This window comes from Lepidochelys olivacea (genome assembly GCF_965140295.1).
Source record: "Lepidochelys olivacea isolate rLepOli2 genome assembly, chromosome: 2".
NCBI classification, from domain to species: Eukaryota; Metazoa; Chordata; order Testudines; family Cheloniidae; genus Lepidochelys; species Lepidochelys olivacea.
The window spans coordinates 12,482,083-12,506,812 of NC_140412.1; the positions used below are offsets into that span (position 1 = coordinate 12,482,083).

Consider the following 24,730-nt stretch of genomic DNA (forward strand, 5'->3'; position numbering starts at 1 on the left):
TGGAAAGGCACTGAAGTGATATTGAGGGATGGAAACACAGACGAGTGAAATAGGACTCTGTGTGTGTTGTGTCTAGGACTTACACTTGGGATGGTGTTTTTCCACTTCTAAATAACCTGCAAGATTCAAGATAACGAGCTTAGGAGGAAATCATTAATTATCGATGCAGACAAAACAAATAGGCAGGAGGTTAGTAGACTGTATTTAGTTTATGAGAACATTTATTTTAAGGCAGCACTGGAAATTGGATATGCTCATGTTCTCCTTTGCAAGAGCTGCAATTAGTGAGATGAATTTTGTCACAGAAGCATTAATTACTAGAGATGTTTTCCCTAAATATCTGTTCCAACACTTGATGATTGTTTCCCTGGCATCTCATTAGTTTTGAATTTGATTTAGAGTCCTGACACAGTTCTAAACAAGAATACTCTCCTGCAGTTCTGTTGACTAGACAATTTATAGTTTGTTTTGTTGTATCACAAATGGCAGTCTTGCCTCAGGCAATAAATAACGTAAATATCCTGCTGATACTCATCTTGCTACTGATTAACTGTCAAACACCACATGGTATTGTGTGATAGCAGCATACAATTTTTTTGATAACTTTGTTAGGGTCAGTTTATAATACCATAGACTAGTCTAGCCTGATAATCCACTAAATCCTAAATCGGGGATCGGCAACCTTTGGCATGCAGCCCGTCAGGGAAAGCCTCTGGCAGGCCGGGACGGTTTGTTTACCTGCAGCGTCTGCAGGTTCAGCCGATCGCAGCTCCCACTGGCTGCGGTTTGCCGTTCCAGGCCTATGGGGGCTGCAGGAAGTGGCGTGGGCTGGCCACCTCTTCCCCAGCCCCCATTGGCCTGGAACAGTGAACCGCAGCCAGTGGGAGCCGCGATCTACCGAACCTACAGACGCTGCAGGTAAACAAACCATCCCAGCCCGCCAGCGGCTTTCCCTGATGGGCCACATACCAAAGGTTGTCGATCCTTGTCCTAAATGCTAAAGTTGGGGCTGGTCTACATTAGGAACTTACATCAGTATAGCTGCATCTCTCAGGGCTGTGAAAAATCCACACCCCTGAGAGACATAGTTACACCGACCTAACCCCCGGTGTAGATCGTGCTAGGGAGACGGAAGGACTCTTCCTAGCTAGCACCTCTCGGGAATGACCCACACCGACTGGAGAACCCCTCCCGTTGGCATAGGTAGCGTCTACACTTAGGTTTTGTCTACACTAGCACTTTTGTCCGCACACCTCTGACCGACATAAGTTTCACTGACAAAAGCGCTGGGCTGGACAGCGCTGTGCGCAGGAGATGCTCTCCCCCCAACACAGTGCTACCACCACTCGAGGGGGTGGTTTAATTAGTGTAGACGTAGCCGGAAGTGCTACAGCAGCACAGCTGCAGCTGTGCTAATGTAGTATCTTAAATGTAGACATATGCTTGGTCCCCTACATAAGGGGGCTGATATTCAGCTGGGTTGAGCATCTGCAGTCCCCTCTGATAGTAACTCAGGTCCCTTTATGAACCCTAGTCTAATAATATTGGCCTAAGCAACTTGTGCGCCAGTACCGTGATCTTACAGTGTGGTTCTACTACATAAGACGACTGTGTAAAAAGGGGGTTGTCTTACTCAACAAATCTGCTCACTTTGTGTATGCAGAGTCATGTCCGTTTTAGAGACTACAATGAGTTTGTATGCCCTTTACTCCTGTTAGCCCTGCCGAGCCAACGCAGCTAAGAGAGCATGAGCTGGAATATATTCCTCCTTCTGCATCATCAACAGACTTGCTCACTATGTTCCAACTAGTTACACCCATGTAAGCCCCCGATGGCAGTGGGCTTCCACAAATGTCACTATGGGCAGAATTTGGCCTGTAGATCCTTCATTACCGTTAACGATGTATGAGAAGGAAGGAACCAGCCTGAGTGAGTTTGCAGCATTAACCGTGAGGGGGAAAAATACCAAATCTGTTTGCTTGCAAACTGAGCATATTTAGTATGGAATCATTGAGAGACAATAAACATGGAACTCCTTGAAGCTGTTTTTACACAGTCACCTTTTGGAGGAGAAATGCAATTTCCAGGGGACCTAGAGAATGATAAAAATTGGATCTGTGACTTTTTTTCCCCTTGTCTCTTTATGATGCATGAAATGTTCTTATTTTATTGCTTGTATTTTTCCTCAGAAATATCATTCGTCCAGTTTTTTTTTGTACAGCAATGCAATACATTGACAGTTCAGTCATCAGCTGACACCATTCTCTCTTCACCAGACTGATACTTTTGCTGATTTTGATTCAATGACTGACCGATTACTGGATGAAATTATTCAACATATCCAGTTGTACAACCTCTCCATCTCCCGGATAAGGTAAAACACACTGACGGTTAATTGGATGTGACGGAGCACTGTAATGTTCAATAGAATCATCTCTCCATTATATGGAGCCTGATACAAAACATATTCATGTCAATGGGAGTTTTTCTATAGACTTAATGGGCTTCACAATGTGTATTAAGATATTGGTTTTTTCCATACCTGGCAGAGCAGCTGCTGAGCTGGAAATGTCATGGAGGATAAAGGAGATGGGAAAACATGACTAAAAGGCACTAATGAACAATCTGTTTAGAGGCAGAGCCAATCCACATAGGGCAAAAGAGAGCAATGCATGCCCAACACATTTTGAAGTTAAGGAATATATAGACTGTTCTTTGTTTGTGTCATTTTGTCTCTCCCAATAGTTTCATTGGTCATTCCCTCGGTAACGTCATCATCCGATCAGTACTAACTCGGCCCAGGTTTCGCTATTACCTCAACAAGTTACACACCTTCCTGTCCCTCTCTGGGCCTCACCTAGGGACCCTTTACAACAACAGCACTTTGGTTAGTACAGGTAAGAGTTAATGAAAAAGACTACGATTTACTTTTGTGTGTAGCAGTACCTGTAAGAGACCATTGTGTGAATGGGGCAGTGGTATAACCAGAGCTGTGCAAAATATTCACACCAGTCCTCCAACCACTTGAGTTTAGCTTTGGGTTTGGGTTTAGCTGCATTCAGGAATCCCAGCCCATTTCCTGGATCAGGAAAGCCTGCACATGTGGGCTGAGGCTAGGTGCTTCCACCTCCGCACTGAATCTCAGCTCCCAATTCCCCCCTCCCGCCCCCCCCCCACGGCCTCAATAAAATTGTTTCTGCATGAGCCCCAAGGTCAGGGAATCCCCTGACCAACAGCTGCCTCTGGAATCAGCAGCATAGTACCTGCAAAATACAGGAGTAAAATTATGTGATGGGACAACAATGTCATAGCTCTCCTGGATCCTTCTTTTCTCTGCTCATGGAAGCAGAGAATACAATATGGCCCTGAGGTTTTCTAGCCACTGACCACTAGCACAAGAAGAAATGTAGAGTACTGATGGCCGATTGCCTTGGCACTTCTAGCCCGAGAATGTTCAGTCACAATTTTGTAACCATGGAAGGGATTCTTTAATTTTTGAGACGTTTGGTCTGATGATTACGACTACGGTAAACCCACACCCAATTGTCATTCTAGGCCTATGGCTCATGCAGAAGCTGAAAAAATCGGGGTCACTTTTGCAGCTGACCTTCAGGGACAACGCAGATCTGCGCAAATGTTTTCTCTACCAGCTCAGCCAAAAACCAGGTGAGAAAATGTCTAGATGGAGAGCAAATTCTCCAAAGTGTTGTCCTGTGCTGAGATGCTCTTCAGGAAATAAAAGAAGTCATCAGTGTTTGATCTGTGATGTTTGCTAATCGTTGTTGGCGTCAAGGGGACATGGGCCTGAAGCAAAAATATTTAATCATAGAATATCATAGAATATCAGGGTTGGAAGGGACCTCAGTAGGTCATCTAGTCCAACCGCCTGCTCAAAAGCAGGACCCATCCCCAATTAAATCATCCCAGCCAGGGCTTTGTCAAGCCTGACCTTAAAAACTTCTAAGGAAGGAGATTCTACCACCTCCCTAGGCAACGCATTCCAGTGTTTCACCACCCTCCTAGTGAAAAAGTTTTTCCTAATATCCAACCTAAACCTCCCCCACTGCAACTTGAGACCATTACTCCTTGTCCTGTCCTCTTCCACCACTGAGAATAGTCTAGAACCATCCTCTCTGGAACCACCTCTCAGGTAGTTGAAAGCAGCTATCAAATCCCCCCTCATTCTTCTCTTCCGCAGACTAAACAATCCCAGTTCCCTCAGCCTCTCCTCATAAGTCATGCGTTCCAGACCCCTAATCATTTTTGTTGCCCTTCGCTGGACTCTTTCCAATTTATCCACATCCTTCTTGTAGTGTGGGGCCCAAAACTGGACACAGTACTCCAGATGAGGCCTCACCAATGTCGAATAGAGAGGGATGATCACGTCCCTCAATCTGCTCGCTATGCCCCTACTTATACATCCCAAAATGCCATTGGCCTTCTTGGCAACAAGGGCACACTGCTGACTCATATCCAGCTTCTCATCCACTGTCACCCCTAGGTCCTTTTCTGCAGAACTGCTGCCTAGCCATTCGGTCCCTAGTCTGTAGCTGTGCATTGGGTTCTTCCGTCCTAAGTGCAGGACCCTGCACTTATGCTTATTGAACCTCATCAGATTTCTTTTGGCCCAATCCTCCAATTTGTCTAGGTCCCTCTGTATCCTATCCCTGCCCTCCAGCATATCTACCACTCCTCCCAGTTTAGTATCATCCGCAAATTTGCTGAGAGTGCAATCCACACCATCCTCCAGATCATTTATGAAGATATTGAACAAAACCGGCCCCAGGACCGACCCTGGGGCGCTCCACTTGACACCGGCTGCCAACTAGACATGGAGCCATTGATCACTACCCGTTGAGCCCGACAATCTAGCCAGCTTTCTACCCACCTTATAGTGCATTCATCCAGCCCATACTTCTTTAACTTGCTGACAAGAATACTGTGGGAGACCGTGTCAAAAGCTTTGCTAAAGTCAAGATACAATACATCCACTGCTTTCCCTTCATCCACAGAACCAGTAATCTCATCATAGAAGGCGATTAGATTAGTCAGGCATGACCTTCCCTTGGTGAATCCATGCTGACTGTTCCTGATCACTTTTCTCTCATGTAAGTGCTTCAGGATTGATTCTTTGAGGACCTGCTCCATGATTTTTCCGGGGACTGAAGTGAGGCTGACTGGCCTGTAGTTCCCAGGATCCTCCTTCTTCCCTTTTTTAAAGATTGGCACTACATTAGCCTTTTTCCAGTCATCCAGGACTTCCCCCGTTCGCCACGAGTTTTCAAAGATAATGGCCAATGGCTCTGCAATCACAGCCGCCAGTTCCTTTAGCACTCTCGGATGCAACTCGTCCGGCCCCATGGACTTGTGCACGTCCAGCTTTTCTAAATAGTCCCTAACCACCTCTTTCTCCACAGAGAGCTGGCCATCTATTCCCCATGTTGTGATGCCCAGCGCAGCAGTCTGGGAGCTGACCTCGTTCGTGAAGACAGAGGCAAAAAAAGCATTGAGTACATTAGCTTTTTCCACATCCTCTGTCACTAGGTTGCCTCCCTCATTCATTAAGGGGCCCACACTTTCCTTAGCTTTCTTCTTGTTGCCAACATACCTGAAGAAACCCTTCTTGTTACTCTTAACATCTCTCGCTAGCTGCAACTCTAGGTGTGATTTGGCCCTCCTAATTTCATTCCTACATGCCCGAGCAATATTTTTATACTCTTCCCTGGTCATATGTCCAAACTTCCATTTCTTGTAAGCTTCTTTTTTATGCTTAAGATCCACTAGGATTTCACCATTAAGCCAAGCTGGTCGCCTGCCATATTTACTATTCTTTCGACACATCGGGATGGTTTGTCGCTGTAACCTCAACAGGGATTCCTTGAAATACAGCCAGCTCTCCTGGACTCCTTTCCCCTTCATGTTAGTCCCTCAGGGGATCCTACCCATCCGTTCCCTGAGGGAGTTGAAGTCTGCTTTCTTGAAGTCCAGGGTCCATATCCTGCTGCTTACCTTTCTTCCCTGTGTCAGGATCCTGAACTCAACCAACTCATGGTCACTGCCTCCCAGATTCCCATCCACTTTTGCTTCCCCTACTAATTCTTCCCGGTTTGTGAGCAGCAGGTCAAGAAAAGCTCCCCCCCTAGTTGGCTCCTCTAGCACTTGCACCAGGAAATTGTCCCCTATGCTTTCCAAAAACTTCCTGGATTGTCTATGCACCGCTGTATTGCTCTCCCAGCAGATATCAGGAAAATTAAAGTCACCCATGAGAACCAGGGCATGCGATCTAGTAGCTTCCGCAAGCTGCTGGAAGAAAGCCTCATCCACTTCATCCCCCTGGTCCTGTGGTCTACAGTAGACTCCCACCACTACATCACTCCTGTTGCTCACACTTCTAAACTTAATCCAGAGACACTCAGGTTTTTCTGCAGTTTTGTACCGGAGCTCTGAGCAGTTATATTGCTCCCTTACATACAGTGCTACTTCCCCACCTTTTCTGCCCTGCCTGTCCTTCCTGAACAGTTTATAACCATCCATGACAGTACTCCAGTCATGTGAGTTATCCCACCAAGTCTCTGTTATTCCAATCATGTCATAATTCCTTGACATCACCAGGACCTCCAGTTCTCCCTGCTTGTTTCCAAGGCTTTGTGCATTCGTATATAAGCACTTGAGATAACCTGCTGATCGGCCCTCATTCTCAGTATGAGGCAGGAGCCCTCCCCTCACAGACATTCCTGCCTGTGCTTCCTCCCGGTATCCCGCTTTCCCACTTACCTCAGGGCTTTGGTCTCCTTCCCCCGGTGAACCTAGTTTAAAGCCCTCCTCACTAGGTTAGCCAGCCTGCTCGCAAAGATGCTCTTCCCTCTCTTCGTAAGGTGGAGCCCATCTCTGCCCAGCACTCCTCCTTCATGGAACACCATCCCATGGTCAAAGAATCCAAAGCCTTCTCTCCAACACCACCTGCGTAGCCATTCGTTGACTTCCATGATTCGACGGTCCCTACCCAGGCCTTTTCCTTCCACGGGGAGGATGGACGAGAACACCACTTGCGCCTCAAACTCCTTTATCCTTCTTCCCAGAGCCACGTAGTCTGCAGTGATCCGCTCAAGGTCATTCTTGGCAGTATCATTGGTGTCCACGTGGAGAAGCAGGAAGGGGTAGCAATCCGAGGGCTTGATGAGTCTCGGCAGTCTCTCCGTCACATCGCAAATCTTAGCCCCCGACAAGCAGCAGACTTCTCGGTTTTCCCGGTCAGGGCGGCAGATAGATGACTCAGTCCCCCGGAGTAGAGAGTCCCAGACCACCACCACCCGCCTCCTTCTCTTGGGAGTGGTGGTCGTGGAACCCCCCATCTCAGGACAGCGCATCTCATGCCTTCCAACCAGCGGAGTCTCCTTCTGCTTTCTCCTTCTGCTTTCTCCCCCCAGACATATCATCCTCTGGACTCCTCTGTCTGATCTAATCCATTTTACCTGTGCATTTCTAGTGTAGACATCACCATGGAATGGGGTTGCCAAACGCTCCCCACCAAACTTTGGTCAATTTGCATCTGAATACAAACGCAGTAGTTCAGGCCCATCTCTGTGCACACCCTGTAAGCAAGGACTAGCCTGTCCGTAGGTCGCTAATTTATATTGCTAAAGGGCAAAAACTTTATTGTTTCGTTTGGCATAGTTTGGAGCCATTCACTAAAGCTGTGTGAGAGTTGACACATAGAACTTTTGGTGAAAAATGCAGATCTGATGATACTGAATCAGCTCGAGAATTTCTGTTGGTTTTGCCGAATCGTTTCATTCAAAAAAATCCCTATAAAAAATTCCCAACAAGTCAAAACATTTTCTCTAGAGATTTTACAAACAAACCATTTTGATTGTTTGGTTCCAAATTACTTTTTACTTCAACACGTCCCTTAATTGTATTTTTTAAAAAAATCAAAAATGTTAAAAAGGCTCAACATCTACACGATTTTTTTTTATATATTTTTTTTGGTTTGCAAAAAAAAAATTAAAAAAAAATTTGGTTCAACCCAAAACATTTGATCCTTTTAAAAAAAAACACTGCCTAAGGACAAAAAAAATCCACTATGCACACAGCCCTAATTCTCACCTTTAGGACCCAGGGTGTTTGAGTCTAGGTCCTCGGTGATGCTTTTATTTATGCCCATTGCTAACACCACAGTTCAATGCCAGAGGGAGAGTTATCATTCTTCCGCTGTAATGCTAAAGAGAGGTCCCATTAGCCCCACCTCAGTCTGTCCATGATCAACCGAACTAACTGAGGCTCTTTTAGAAAAGAATTGGACCGAACCCTAGTGTCCTAGCTAGAATTCCCTCTCTCAAGAGAACATTCCTGCTAATGGAGAAGTCTGTATGTGAGTGGTCAATTGCTGTACATATTTGCCTATGCTGTCACTCCTGATATTTAATTCATCACCCATGAACTACTGGGATAGGCTGCCAGAAGGAAGAGGGCTATTTGTAAAATCAAATGCTATTATTTAATAATACTTTGTATGACAGATGTGGAGCTGATATGTCATAATGTTATGAGTATTGCTATGTCATAGTTTTATGAGCGGAAGTTGTATGTTGCAATTATTTGAATTTCCTGTATAACTGTATTGATCTGATTTATATTGGTGGTAGTGATCAGTTTATCATACACCTAGAATGCTTGAATTCAACTGGGTCTGGATGGGCAGACAACACAGTAGATCCCAGATAAGAACACCCAGGCACACACCTAAAAGATAATGGCATCCTTCCAGGCTGTAGGCCAAAGAGACACAGCCGTTTTGCCTCACTGGGAATCTAGAGATTAAAAGGGCTATAAACAGTTATAAAAAGTCTTGATCCCTGCGAAGGAAGTGAGTTGCTACAGGTCTCTCCAGGGAGTGTCATTGGACAGGGAGACAAGCTGACAAAGAGGCTCTGCAGAAGAGTCTACAGAGAGCGAGGAGATGGTTAGACACCTGGTAAGCAGACATGAGTATAGGCCACTCGGTTGTTTATAAGACATGCTTTTTCTTAGATGCTGTTCTGCTAGATACATGATAAATGATACTCTGCTTTCAGGAGGCTGTTGGGGCACTAGTTACCACTGTCATTGCCCTGTAGGGAACAGAACTGCAGGATCTGATCCCAAGTCAGACCTGCAAAAGTAATCACTGCTAGCACCAAGGTCACTGCCACACAGAGCTCAATATTAGGGGAAGAATTGCATGATTCAGCCCTGAGTTCAGGTGACAGCTGGGGGCCCAAAACCTCAGAGAGGGGTGCAATTGATGAGCCCGGGAGGAGTCGGAGGTGCAGTTCCCCAGTAACTGTGTCACTTAGTTCGTGCCACCCTCAAATACTGTACAGATGCTAATTGACCCTCAGAACACTCCTAAGAGACAGGTAGTTACGTAGTAGTCTTCTCATTTTACACATAAAGACACAGAGAAGCCAAGTGACTTGCCAAAATCACAGAGTGAGTCAGAGCTGCAAATAGAGCTCGGGAGTTCCTGAGTCTCTTGCCAGTGCTCATTCCTCTAGACCGTGCAGCCCTACTAATATTCAGGGAGATGCCCAATATCTCACAGCAAAGTTTGCGGCAGTGACAGTAAGTGAATGCAGGTCTCATCACTCCCAGGCTTGTGTTTTAACAGCAGACCACTCTCTCTCCTACCCTACCATGATCATATGCATACCTCCGTCCTTCCCCCAAATGTGTCGCTCCCTGTAATACAGCCATGCAATAGCACCAGTCTGTATCCTGTGAGCCTTATCCAAAACCCACTGAAATCAAAGGAAAGATGCTCACTGACTTCAGTGAGTTGTGGATCGGGTCCTGGCTTGACCCCTGTGCTACTCCATGAATCTTGTAGGGTGGAGCGCTGTGTGTGAAGACTTCCCTTGCTTTAATGGTGGTGTGTTCAACAGTCCTTATGATCGATGGTGGTGTGCTCAGCAGGCTTATGATCTATCCATCACTAGCACGGTATACACAGCTGATGTTCTAGAATAAGCCGTGATTGGTACTGCACACTGAATTCATCCATCTTGGCTGGTCCAGATGACTTCACAATACATTAACTGAGAAAAAATTACAGCAATGCATTCTCAACACCATGGGCTTTTAATTACTCAATAGAAAATAATGTCCCGATCCTTATTTAAAAATAAAACGACTCCTGAGTCTACAGTAAGACTATCAACCCTCATTCAGATCCCCCTTAAAAATCTCTTTTCTGCCATGTCACTTCTGAGAATTGGGAGTATTTAAAAAAAAAACAACCAAACAAAACCCAACAACAAAATACCTAATGTAATGGAACTATCCTGCGGCTTAACTCCCTTGCTAAGTAACCATGGGATATCATTACTGTGAGTCTGAACCTTTGTCTCTTTCCCACCACATTTTTGTGTTCATTTATGATGCTCATTTATTTGTTTCATTTCTCAGTTTAGGCCCTGATCCTAGAAACACTCATGTTGAACCGAATGGGGCAGTTCATGTTTGTAAAGTTGCTCACATGCATAGAAATTTGCAATATTGGGGACTTAGACTAGAAGCTCTTTGGAGCAGGGGCAGTGCCGTTACGTTTTCCTGTTAAGCATCTGGTCCACATGGATGTTAAAAGGAACTAATGACATCACAGCTTACATCAGTGATATCAGTGGTTTACGCTATTGCTGTACTGTTCTTTAGACGTATGCTACATATATAACTATTCTTCCTCCATTATGTTGTGCATTTTAAAACACATGCAATCATGCCATACTCCTGAAGAAGAATCTGTGTAAGCTCGAAAGTTTGTCTCTGTCACCAACAGAAGTTGGTCCAATAAAAGATATTACCTCACCCACCTTGTCTCTCCAGTACTCCTGTTAACACTTGTGTAGATTTGTCATTTTGATTGTTTGCTGAGATATACAATTTTTGATGTATTTCTTTGGTACAGGTCTTCAGTACTTTAAAAATGTTGTACTGGTGGCATCTCCCCAGGATCGATATGTCCCATTCCATTCAGCGAGGATAGAAATGTGCAAAACCGCACTTAAAGACCGGCACACAGGTATGATAAGACCTGTCATAAATAATGGCAAAAGCACAGCAGTATGATTCTTCTGCCACCAGTTTCATGTGAATGATTGATTTAAATTGAGTTATTCCTGATTTACACTGCTGTATGTGAGAAGAGACATCCATGACCAACAGGTCAAAAATGATGGCTGGCATTATCAGTCTCTCAGCTGTAGTTCTTTCCCTTCGCTTCCCCCACTGTTTTCCCCCAGCCCGGACATAAGTTGAGGAGGGAAGGACATCTTCCCACCCATTCCTTAGGCATTTCTCTCACAGGAAAACACAAGGCCTAAGAGGACCCAGATCCAGATTCAATATAAATCATTCAAATCCCTAGAGAGCATTACCTGGTTTCCTCACCAGCCTCCTAAAAACACCTCAATTTAGTGTTCTGGAATAAACAGGCAAGGTGTTCTGGCCTTATCTGGTTCCCCCATCAAGTCCCAGAGGAGCTGAATGCCCCATGCCACATTGCTAGCCCATCTGAACTCTACCTTACAGAGAAGGAAGGGTCCAATTCTGTTACCTCTGAAGATAATGGGAGTTTTACTCTTCACTTCAATGGGATCAGCCCTAAGTCCTGAAGTACTTTATACAGTGTAGAAGACCCATCACCAAGTCACTAACACTTTGACTGCCTCTTAAAATCTCTTTCAGGTCCCATTTATGCAGAGATGATAAACAACCTGCTCCAGCCTTTGGTCGGGGTGAAGGACTGCACTTTAATCAGACACAACGTGTTCCATGCACTCCCCAACACTGCCAACACGCTGATCGGACGGGCTGCCCACATAGCCGTGCTGGACTCTGAACTTTTCCTGGAGAAGTTTTTCCTCGTGGCAGGACTCAACTACTTCAAATAGCGCCTGCAGCACTGGGTAACAAAGGAAAAGCAGAGTGTTCAGTGGCATAGAAGCCCTTAGCCAAAAGAGCGCAGTATTGGAAATGAGTAACATGCACGTGATGAGGTGGGACCCTCACACTCCTCCCATTTTCATTTATGTTTCAGAGAATAAAGTCCTGTGGCTTTAAGGTATTCCAACTTCCAAATATTGGTGCTTTTGGAAGACATAAATATTCATGGTCAGTTTCCATGTTCTCTTTTGATTGTTCACCTAAGACAAAAGCCACTTCTGAAACAGAGAACAAAAATAAGAAGGCCAACTCTATAGATGTGACTGAACCAACATGATTCCGACCTCTGTTAAATATCAACTTTGATTTCACGCTCATGTAATAAGAAAGCTATACATCTGCAGCACTTTTGTTGGGGGTAGTTAATACAAGAGAAAACAAGCATATGTGAACTCAGGTTAAAACCTCTTTTTTGATGAACTGGACAATATGAAAAATATGTATGTGGTCAGAATCCTTGATAGCATCAGTGGTTCCATTTGTCTAAAGAAAATGCAGAGATGGTTCCATTATCCATACCCATTTGTAACATTCATACGTTCTTGGCATGGAAAGGGAGAGAAGAAACATTTAAATAAAAGGAAGGAGTCTTTATAAAGCCTTTAAAAAGCTCCATGTCATGTGAAATAAATGAACTCAAGATAGAAGCAATCAAAGCAAGAGGAGTCTATTGGAATAATCATGGGATACAGTCATCGTCTGTTAACCTCTCTTCTGTTTACATTTATGGACTAACATTGGTTTTGCTTGTCTTTATAACCAAGGTACATTTTTTATTTTTTAAATCCATACCTACCTACATTGGCCCCAATGTTAAAAAATGTTGGTATTCTGAGCTGTATTCAAAGTCATGCCAATTAATAGTGCTACCAAACCAATCAAAGGCAGTAGGCTGTAGCTTTTCAAAAGAAGGTTGTGAAATGCTTCAAAATACAGGGCTCTTCTATTGTGCCCTTTCTGAAATATGTTAGTCCCACCTGGAACGCTGTATGCAGTCCTGACTACCACAGCACTAAAGGTGGGAGAAAATTTTTAAAGAGAAATTATTTAAAATATCCAAGTTGTTTCCCAAGGTTCAAAATTGACCCACTTTCCACTTTTTCCATTTTTGGGTGTGTTTTTATTGAAATTTTTATCAACAATATGATCAAAATTCTCAGTGTTAAATTTTGATAATGATTTCAGTAAGTTTTCCTAATGTATTTGATCAATTGTCAATAAAAATAAGTCACCGCAATTTTTGCAAAAAAAAAAAATTGCAAAGTGGGAAAAAATCAACAGCCCTTCATGAAAGATTTTGCTTTTGAAAGAAGGCAACTTTGTAATGACAACCGTTGTGTTCAGAAAAATGAGCAGCTCTTCATACAGTAGATCTTGTAGGGTGTGCCGTGCAGAACTACGAAGATTGTAGCAGATGTCAAGAATTAAATGATGAGTTAAGGTGAATGAAATTATGTTCCCTGAAAGAGGAGATTTCAAAGAGCTCTAAGGGAAACTTTGAAATGTTATGACAGGTTTCAGAGTGGTAACCATATTAGTCTGTATCAGCAAAAACAAGGAGTCCTTGTGGCACCTTAGAGACGAACACATTTATTTATGCACACATAAATTTATTAGTCTTTAAGGTGCCACCAGGACTCCTCGTTGTTGGGTTTTTTTTTTTAATATTGTGAAAAACAAGATGGAATTTAGGCAGAACAGGGTCATTAGCAAATGGAACTTCTGTGGCAAGCAAATGATGCAAAAAATATGAATAGGCTTAACACCAGTGTTTGATTCTAGATACAAAGGACAGGGCTGATGGTGCTAATAATAAGAAGGTGGGATTAAGATCAGCAGAAAATGGGCAGGTATGCTGGGCCTGGACACCATTTTCTGTCCCTTAAAGGTCATGTTGAAATGAAATAGAAATAGTAAGCATTTATATAGCATGTTTGGAAACATTAAATATTAATCAACACTCCAGTGAGACATATGGGACATTATCATCCTCACTTCACAGATGGATAGCTTAAAGCTGAGAGGCTATAGGACTTGCCCAAGGCTATAAAGGGAGTCCGTGTTAGAGCCAGGACTGGAACTGAGGAATCCTGGCTCCCAGTTCTGTACTCATACCACCAGCTCATACCTCTGCTTCTGCAATTTTAGTGCCAGCTAAACTTATTTACTACACAATTGATCTCCTTCTGCGTAAATATGTGTATGAACGTTCTAACAATAATTATAACGGTGTATATAGGATTGGGTTTCATATAGACAGAAGGTAGTCTTTTTGCGTTTATTTAATTTTTATGCCAGAAAATAATGTATACAGAAAAGGTGTTATTTAGTTCCATCTCTTCTACTTGAATATTTATAACATTCAATTTGCTAGTACTCAGTGAGTCAGGCAGAACCCTGGACACTAATGATTCCTACATTCAAACCAATGGTTTCTGACCTTGGAACAGTTTTGCCTTGCATTTGTCCATTAGGCATGACACCCTGCCTTTATTCTGTGTGTGTGTGGGGGTGTGTGTGTGTGAGTGAGAGAGAGAGAGTGTGTATGCAAGTGCACAGGCATGTGACACTCCTAAGCCAATAGGAGTTTTGCATAAAACGAGTGGCAAGAGTGTCCCTATGTAATATTCATTAAGGGCCTGATCCAAAGTCAATGGGAATCTTGCCATTGATTTCAATGGGAGTTGGATTAGGCCCATACAACCTGGTCCCTTGAAGAACATTACAGACAGCTGCCGTGGTTCTGAGATAAAGCCTAGAAATGTCATTCTTTTAAAATGACTGGTTGTAGATTTTATTTTCCTTGTGCTGCCAGAATGTTGTGAGAAATATTGGCAGTAACAGTCCAGCTTGATGTTGATTTGAAGCTATCAGGTGTCTTGGGGTTTTGTTTGTTTCTTTGTTTCTTTGTTTGTTTGAATTGGGATGCTGTCTTTGTAAAGACCCTGAGTAGTATAAAACCTATCTTACCTACAAGTATGTATTACAGATGTGCAGAAAATACATGCAGCCATTATAATGTATATAACATCTTAAATGTTTGAACATTATTAAACTTATAAATTTGGACTCATTTGGAAAGGCTTTTTTATGTCAATTTATATATATTGCTTACTACATATATTTTGCTTACTACAAGGATAGTTATTAATAAGGTGATATATAGATAGATAGATAGATAGATATCACCTTATTAATAACTATCCTTGTAGTAAGCAAAATATCTGCAGAGCTGATTGTCTAGCATCTTGGTTACAGTGTAGACTTTGGGGGTTGTGTTTTTTCATTAAGACGCTCTTTAATATCTAGTCGGCAAAGTTATACCCCAGCATTACCAGTAGCAATTGTTTTTACTTTCAAACCAGAAAAATAGCGCATAGTATATTTAAACTGATATAACCGTGGAGCCACACGTATGATCCCAGCAGTCGTACAGTTCACTACAGATAGGTGGGGGTTTCAAGAACTGTGGGAGAGGTGAAGATGAAGAGTCAGATCCTCAAGTGGCATAAATCGCCACAGCACCACTGAAGCCAAATGAAACTATGCTATAGACCAGGTAAGGATGTGGGCCAAATTCTTACTTTTGAAAAATCATTTAGGGCCTAATCCAATGCCCTCTGAACCCAGTAGCTACCTTAATTTTGTGTTCAATGGGCACTGAATCACATCCCATGTCACGTCTGATTCATCACATCGACCAAGACAGTTCTTTCATTCCGCTTTTCTTCCTCCCTTCCCCAGTGCTCTGATTGGAATCACTTGGTGAAGGTTCAAGATCTAATCCTGAAATCACAGTCCGCCCTGACTTCAGGGCGAGTTGTCTTAAGTGAGTAGTGAAGAACTGCAATATTTGACCCCAGATATTAATTATTACCAGACCCTCATATAGTCATGTGGCCAGCTGAACAGTTATCTGGAGATTTTCAGTCACTTCTTAAGAAGCAATCCATGTGGTCACTGGCAACATTTGAGACACATCACATTCATAAAATATATATCCCAAAGGCATGAGGTATCCTGGCGATTTTTATTATCTCAAGGCAGTTTCTGAACCCTTTCAGCCATCTCCTCTTCAGTGACAGGGTTTTCTAGTTCTCTGTGATGCCATATTATTCTGAAAGCCAAACAAAACAAACTAATAAAATTGTATGGACAGATTCCTAAGAATAGCTTAATGAAGGGGGGAGGGATAGCTCAGTGATTTGAGCATTGGCCTGCTAAACCCTGGGTTGTGAGTTCAATCCTTGAGGGGGCCATTTAGGGATCTGGGGCAAAAATTGGGGATTGGTCCTGCTTTGAGCAGCAGGTTGGACTAGATGACCTCCTGAGGTCCCTTCCAACCCTGATATTCTAAGAGCAACTGAAATGCGTTGCAAATGTACTGATGGGTTTTCCAGCCGGAACTGTCTTTTTAACCAAAAATAATCATGTATAAGCAGCCTGTTGTAGGAAAGCTTTGATATTAAGCATGTGGAAAAACAGGAGGCATTTTAAAACAACTATAGCATTTTGGGGATAGCTCAGTGGTTTGAGCATTGGCCTGCAAAACCCAGGGTTGTGAGTTCAATCCTTGAGGGGGCCATTTAGGGATCTGAGGCAAAAAATGGGGATTGGTCCTGCTTTGAGCAGGGGGTTGGACTAGATGACTTCCTGAGGTCCCTTCCAACTCTGAGATTCTATGATTCTATGTCCCATTAATCGCTGGGCTAAATTCCCTTCTTAGCTTCTAATACAGTGCAGAGAGTCTTGCCAATTCTCTGTTTTGGATGAATTCTATCTCACGTGTAATGGCTGGCTACAGATCTCATTTTTTGCATTTCTCAGTTTTAATGTCAAGACAACTAGGACACACATGGACTATATCTCAGCACTGCAACTTGTCAGGGGGAAATGTTTGAATTCAAACTGCCCCAGTGGTTCATAGAAAGAAACTTAACTTTAGCTGTATGTGAGTGAACATCAGCTATATGCCTGTGGAATAGCAGCAGCCTCTAGGGCTTGGCTAGATTAATTTCAGAGGATCATGTTTTCTGTCATCCTCTTAACCCACATTGGAAACATTATGTATTCATGAAAAAATCTTCGCACAAGCACACTATGTGTTTGTGCACCTGACTAGTGACTATTCAGTTTCCACATACAAGTACAAGATTTTGCAGATACAGTGGGATGCACCAGCAAATATTAAAGGGATGACTATAGAGGTCCTTTAAAGATCTGGCTGCAAGTATTCCTTCTTCGGGCTTGTCATATGTGCCCCTTTTCTCTTTTATAAAGTGATTTATCTGCAATCAGAATTGTGCCAAACTGTTTAATGGACGCTGAAGGTGCTCAGCACCTCAAAGGATCGTGTGTTTGAGTCTGAAGAGTTTGAAATCTTAGCATGTACAGATGCCACACAGCCTTGGAGAATTATAACAGTAATAACAATACTCCTCTTTTGTTATTGCCTTTTCCCAACCGTGATTCGGAGGCAGAGGGATGGAATGGCATGCCCATGCCCGCAGCAGGAATTTGCATCAAAGGTGGAATTAGAATTCATTAGCTTCTTGCTCCCAGTCCTGTATGCAGAACAGGGAAACTCGGCTCTCTTACAACACTACCTCTGAAACAGCTGGTCTGCTCTGATATTAATGCAGTAGGAAATGGCACCAGGGCATCTAACAGGATTGTGAGCCTCTTACCTTTCAGGGGCCAACGGAAGTCTCTAAGCCTAACTAATGCAAATATCCCATAATCATCAGTGAAGTTCAAGATAGTGTGGGTCCAGAAGCGGTATCAGCAGAGCTGATATATGCCAGCTAGGCACCTGGCCCACTGTTAGTCTATTTTATCTATAAACTGACTTTTCCATCGGAGAACAGTTTCCAAGCACCATATTTCATTCGAGATGTTCTCACCCTGGGGATTCTGATACTAAGTGTCATACTCCACACACAGCTCTTTGGTGTGTGTTTTATGCTGCTCCAGTCCTTACATTCAGTCGTTTTGATATTCAATATTTAGTCATAGGAAATTAGGTGAATAAACAGCATTTCTTAGCTAGGTCTCTGATATTTACCAAATTTTCCCCAGTACTTTGTCCAGTGCATGTAATATCGGGCCAGATCCTCAGCTGGAATAAATCAGCATAGCTCCGTTGAAGTCAGAGATCAGTGCATGAATTCAGTGGAGCTATGCCCGTTTATTCCAACTGAGGACCTGGCCATAATAGTTAGGTGCTTTGGTAAATATATGGCAGTTATCTGATTTTGAACCAGATGGTTTTCTTTGCTTCCAGCTTCTTAAGACACCCAAACAGAAGCCTTTTGACAAGGTCCTCTGGTGCTACTGCCTCTGGCTCGCATCCCCTTAAACCCCTATCAGCAACTATGTATAAGCTGCTGATGTATGATGTTTTGGAAGATCGGATGCTTCTTGCTTGATTACCCTTTCAGTATTTTTGTTTGCAAGGAAAAGTTGTTGGTAACAGTGAATCGAGTCTATATTTCCAGATACAGAGTTACTTCAGCTGAGCTTTTACAAACAGACGTGTGCATTTTATATACCAGGGGTGGCCAAACTGTGGCTCGTGAGCCACATGCGGCTCTTTTACAGTTAAAGTGAGACTCTCAGAGCCACCCGCACCCTCCCCATTCTCTACCTACCAGACTTGGGGGGTGGGGGGGAGGGCAGCAGGGTGGTGAGGTAGGGGCTTCTATCCAGTGAGGAGGGGGTCTTGGGGCTTCAGACCCACAGGGTGTGCCTGCTGAAGCCCCAACTCCCGACAGGTGTGCCCCAACTCTCAAACTTCTGATGATTGTCATATGCGGCTCGGTGGGTCAATAAGTTTGGCCACCCCGTTATATATTTTAAGGTATACCTAATCCCGCCTGGAAGTGGCGGGGCGGGGGTGGATTAGATGACCTCTTGAGGTCCCTTGCCTTATATTTCTAGGGCTATGTCTATACTACCGTGGTAAGTGGACGTATGCTACACAACTCCAGCTACATTAATAACGTAGCTGGAGTTGTCGTATCTTAAGTCGAGTTACCATGGGGTCTATACCGCAGCGGGTCGACAGGAGAAACTCTCCTGTCAATTTACCTTACTCTTCTTGTCAGGGGTAGAGTATAGGGGTTGACTGGAGAGCGATCTGCTGTTGATTTGGTGAGTCTTCAGTAGACCTGCTACATCGACTGCCTGTGGATCGATCTCTGAGCGTCGATCCCGGCTGTAGTGTAGACATAGCCTAGGATTCTAGCTTGTTTATAACAAGACAGACTCATCAGGATATAGGCTAACAATTACAAACCATAGTGCCTCATTTTAGGAGATGTGGAACTCCCACAGCTTCCATTGACTACAGCAGAGCTGTGGGTGTTGAGTGTCGCTGAAATTTCCATCAGGCTATTTTTATTTAGGTGCCTAAATATGGATTCTGGTGCCTAAGATAAGGCGCACAGGTTTGAAGATGTTGGACACGGGGCATTTTCCTCTGTTCATATCATCACCTTTTGGAGTCGAGCATTTTGAGCACTATGTACAAGTGGCATGGAAAGGCAAAAAATTATAAAGGATCCAGATCGTCAGCTGGTGTAAATTGGCAGCATCATAGGGAAGTCAATGGAACTATGCTGATTTACACCATTTGAGACTCTAGCCCATTAGCATTTAGAGCAGAATATCTGGAGCCAAGCTTCAAAAGTTCCACAGCAAGGAGGAGTATCAGACCCCACTGCTCCCATTCTGGAGCTCTGTCTTCCATTCTTAGGTTGATATAAACTGATTGGTCTGGTCTGCACCTTGGCTGCAGATTAGGCCCCATCCAGTCACTGAATCCACTCCCATCAGTAACTTGTTCTGCTGGCAGCTCTCTGTGGCATGGTCTCCAAGTGCAGCTCCTGGTGTCTCTTCACCAGGGTTTCCCTGGATTGGTCTTTGCTCAAGCGCTCATGCAGGCTGATATTTCTCTGTCTATAGCCAAGGTCACCAAAAGGTGTTACTGCCCCTCAAGATAGTTCCCTTCCTCAAATCTGTGATCCCCGTTGGGGCAGCAGTCACACATTCAGGTGAGGATGAACTTCGTTCTTTCAGCTGGACTTTCCTGTGGATGCCATGCTCCAGCAGAATGTTTGCCATGACTAAACTTAACCCTCACTGAGCTCTTGACTAGAGACTGGGAAGAAGATTCTCTAGTTCATTTTGACTTTGTGACAGGTATATACTTTGTCCATTTAATGCCCCACTTCTAGGCATCAGGTTGTCCTGGACTTCACTGCATCATGCATCCCAGCATTGATTCTCTACGTCACCACACTCTGCCATCGGTCATGACTTACATCCCATGACGGCACACCGTATAAACATCATGAGATGAGCTAGATCACTGCAATGCAGGTTTTTAGGATCACTTTAACTCCAGACAATTGAGAATTAACACTCACTTTTAAAGAAAAGAACTTGACCAGTTACTTAACAAAATACAGAATGAGCCTGCTCCTGCTTACCCTGGAAGCAATGACAACCCTGCCATTCAACCTGATGAACCTCTCACTTATACTCATTTGTCCATATACAATGCTACTACAGTATTTGGCATAATCATGCAGTTAGCCGTGTTTGCTCAAGGGAAATCCATTTGCACACTGCTACACTGCTGAGGTCAGGATAGAGGTGCACTGGCAGAGCAATTATATGTCTGCACAGTACCAGCTTCCATTACATCTGGCGCTAGGTGGTATTATCAGTCCATAAAGTCACTTATTATTTTTTCTAAAGTAAGTTCTTTCTACAGCAAACATTACCCCCCTCCCCCCATGTTACACTCCCACTCCAAGGAGGGCATTAAAACTGAGGTTTTATTAACCTTAATACATTTATATCTTATATTTATATTTTAAAAACCCAACAACAATAAAATAAAGGCAGTCTGCATACACCACACATCAGCTCCATCTCCCTGGAGCACAACAACCACCACCTTCCTGGGACCACATCTTTCTTCCTCACTGTGTTCCCTTTTATCTCTTCAGCAGTGCTCTGAACCCTTAGAGGGACAGGGCACAGGTAAATTAACTTTGACATTCTCTTCTGAGTGCAACACTTCCCCTTGTAAATGTAATGTTGTCCCAACATTTCTATAAACAAAATATCTAACATTCAGTACATCATTTTGACTTATTAGCAGTCATTTATGATTTCCACATACTCATAAACAATTGTTCTCAGATAAGTCTTTCTTTCTGCTCCTTCACCAGGTCCTGATTCCAATGATGTATGACAAGTGAAGATCCATTATCCAACAAATCAGCCAGTTCTGAACAATTTAAATTCCCAGAGATACTCCTATCATAGGAAATACCCATTCTCGTTCAATGGCTTAGCCATGTAACTCAAAGTCATTGGGCATAACGAAATAACAAATTACCCAGAACTATAAAACACTTGATGTAGATCAACATCCAGACCATAATTCAATATCACTCACATCAGTCTTAGATAGAATGCAGGATAAGTTAGAGAAATAGGTACTGGGTACAGCATGTGACAAACATGAGGAAAAAAACCTGGTGCATTCACCAGTCCAATAGTTGTATTTAGACACTGATAAGTAGATGTCCCTAAATGTTCATATGTCAGTGTCTGTGGGGCTGTTCTCTCTCTAGTTAGATGACTTCCCAGTCAGTGGGTTGTTCTGATGATCTTGTGCACTACTGGTTTCGGGTTCCATGGTTTCATTTAGGTTGCCATGACTTTCAACACCTGGTGTGAATGTCACATAAGTCTGAAGAACCTTTTCCAAGTGTACAGGATCAACAAAATCCTCATTTCCCAGTTGTGGATGAAGTGTTTCTATCTCTGGATTCAGAGTCTCTTTCTCATGGACAGTACCTGGTACCATTGCATAATGTAAAAAGAAAAGGAGTACTTGTGGCACCTTAGAGACTAACCAATTTATTTGAGCATAAGCTTTCGTGAGCTACAGCTCACTTCATCGGATGCATGTAGCTCACGAAAGCTTATGCTCAAATAAATTGGTTAGTCTCTAAGGTGCCACAAGTACTCCTTTTCTTTTGGCGAATTCAGACTAACATGGCTGTTTCTCTGAAACATTGCATAATGTAGTTCATCTTCCCTCTCACTATCAGAATCACAGGATTCCTGTCCTCATTTTGAGCTCTTATTGCACTAGTTTTCCTTGTTCTCTTTGGGTATGTCCACACTACAAGTTAGGGGTGTGAATCCCCTGGTCATGTACACATACTTATCCAATGGGTAAGTACTCAGCACAGTTCAGCCATGCCTCCGCTGCTCCTACCCATGCTACTGCAGCTACATGGCCATTTATACCTGCACTAGTTCAATTAGAGCTAGCATAAGTATTTGAGCAGGAGCAGGGGAATCACAGCCCTAGCTGGTAGTGTACATGTAGCCTGTGTCTTCTGCTGTGGTGGTTTGGAGATCAGTAGTATATCCAAGGGTAAGAAGTTACAGCGAAGTAGAAGACTCAGGTGAAGAACTTAAGACCTCTCTTCTATCTTCTGCTTCATAGACTGGCCTATCCCCTTTCCTTTCAAGTACAACAAGAATTTTGTCTTCCCAGTAAGACCTGAATTTGCCTGGTCCCCCTTTCCCTGAAAGATTCCAGACAAGACCTGGTGAGGGAGGAGCATCATGGACTTTTTGATCATAGTGATTCTTATGAGTAGCAGATTTCTGAGAACATTTTGATGCCAGTTCATAAGCTTCTCTGTTCTGCTGTTTCCATTTCTTAGTGTCATCTTTATGGTCCTGAGGTGCAGATTAAGAGTTTATAGGCTGACCAAATGCAATGTCAATGGGCAAATGTGGTGATCATCCATATAATAAATAGGAGGGTGAGAACCCTGCAGCTAAATTTTGTGTACAGTTGTAGGTATAAATTACCTTATAAAGGGGTCCTTCCAGTTTTATTTCTGTTCTTCTGGCAAGGCTCTCAGCATAGCCAGCAGAGTTCGGTTCAGCCTTTTTGCTTGCCCATTGCCCCATGGATCATATGGGGTTGCGCAAGATGTTTCATTTATACAGTAGTGCTGCAACCTTTAGAATAAATTACTTTCAATCTCTGTCCCTGTGTCATGATTATCCTTTTGGGGAAACCAAACTTTAAAACAAAGGCACTGACAATCTGGTCTGTGACAGTCTTTCCTGACTTGGTGGTGGAAGGGTATGCTGGGACAAACCTAGTGAAGTGACCCACTATAACTAAGGTGTATTCGCATCCTCCTTTGCTTTTTTGACTGGTAATAGCACTTTAAGATGCTCCTTCATTTTGGAAGGCTCAGATCCGTCTTCCTCTCTGAGCTGCTCCTGAGGCGGTCGTGAGCAAACTGCTCTGCTTACAGCTTCAAGGATCTCTTCTTCAGTGGGTCCCTTTTGAATCCCGCTTTCAATCTGATAAGCCAAACTAAGAAAATTTAACCAGTCCTTTTGGTGGTTGTTGCCACTGTGGCCTGTTATTTTGAAATCCTTTTTTTGAAACTGGTTCTGTGTTCTGGAGTGGGAAAGACCACATTTTCACTGGGGATTGGGTTTTAATTTCCTACATGCTTGCCAGGAAGTGTTCTTCAAGCAACTTTCATTTCTCCACATACTGTTTCTGAATTGTCTTTACTGTAGTGGCTTCAATCAGCTCTTTTTTCTTTTCTTTTCTTTTCTTTTCTTTTCTTTTCTTTTCTTTCTTTCTTTTTTTTTTTTTTTTTTTTTTTTGGTGTAGCAGTGAGTTATCAAATCTTCTCTCTTAATGTCAGTAATGTAATAAGACAATCCCTGATCTTCCAACTCATTACTATGTAAGTGGCTTTTTATATGTTTGATGAGAGACAAATGGCTTTGAATGCAATTTTACTGTGATCTGTCCCAGAAAAGCCCAGACAGTCACAGACTTCTCTTAAGTACTCATGTTCTAGATGGCATAAGAGTCCTCCTACCTCCATCAGACTGTCCTCCAGCTCTCCCCCAGCTATAGTGCTTGCAAACAATTAAATCTTCCCCTTTGCTTTCAGAGAAAACAGTCTTTCTTCAGAACCACGTTTCTGTTTTCCTTCTGACAGCTCTCCACAGAACAGTCTGCAGCAGCTTCCTCTCTCAGAGAGGTCAGATCACTGCAGTTCAGTCTCGCCTGCCTGGGCTCGCCAAATGTTACACTCCCGGTGCAGGGATGGGTTTAAAACTGAGGTTTTATTAAACTTAATATAAAAAACAAATGAACAAAGACAGCCTGCATGAGCCCCAGACCAGCTCAGTGTCACCAGAACACAACATCACTGTTAGGGGGCTTATTCTTCACCCACTTACTTCCCTGGTCCTTCTCGTATGAACACAGAGCAACAATACCCGAAGTCCAAAGGTGCAAACAATTAGATGTTTATTGAGGTGAACTTCCAGCAAGCATGATTCCTGTTTCCTTCCTTAGTGTCCCCCTTCCCAGCTCTGACACCACAGAGCCTTACCTGTGTCCCTTTCCCATTCCCCTCCCTTAGCAAAACATAACTCCAATTCCCCACCCCCATTCCCTGTTCCCATTTCCCACCCCCTACCCACACACTCACTTCCTGATTGACTGCAGACTATATAGTAAAACTTGAGTTCTGCTTAGCTATAACTTAACCAATCATTTTACTGAAATTTAACTAACCAATCCTAACATATCCTAGGCACTTCCCTTTCTCTGGAGGCGATAGGCATTATCAGGACAGGATTGTATTCCTAACAGCCCAGTAGC

The 24,730-nt window shown here is 43.3% G+C and overlaps 1 protein-coding gene across 1 annotated transcript in view; it reads left to right on the forward strand.

Moving 5' to 3' along the window:
* FAM135B (family with sequence similarity 135 member B) overlaps window positions 1-13,116 on the forward strand; it is a 318,140-nt gene extending 305,024 nt beyond the window's left edge. Inside the window, exons 16-20 of the mRNA XM_084621351.1 lie at window positions 2,277-2,374; window positions 2,746-2,897; window positions 3,556-3,666; window positions 10,946-11,059; window positions 11,725-13,116. Of these exons, the coding sequence (XP_084477477.1) occupies window positions 2,277-2,374; window positions 2,746-2,897; window positions 3,556-3,666; window positions 10,946-11,059; window positions 11,725-11,930 (681 nt within the window). The 3' untranslated portion in view covers window positions 11,931-13,116. The remainder of the gene's footprint in view (window positions 1-2,276; window positions 2,375-2,745; window positions 2,898-3,555; window positions 3,667-10,945; window positions 11,060-11,724) is intronic.
* Window positions 13,117-24,730: the final 11,614 nt, after the last annotated feature.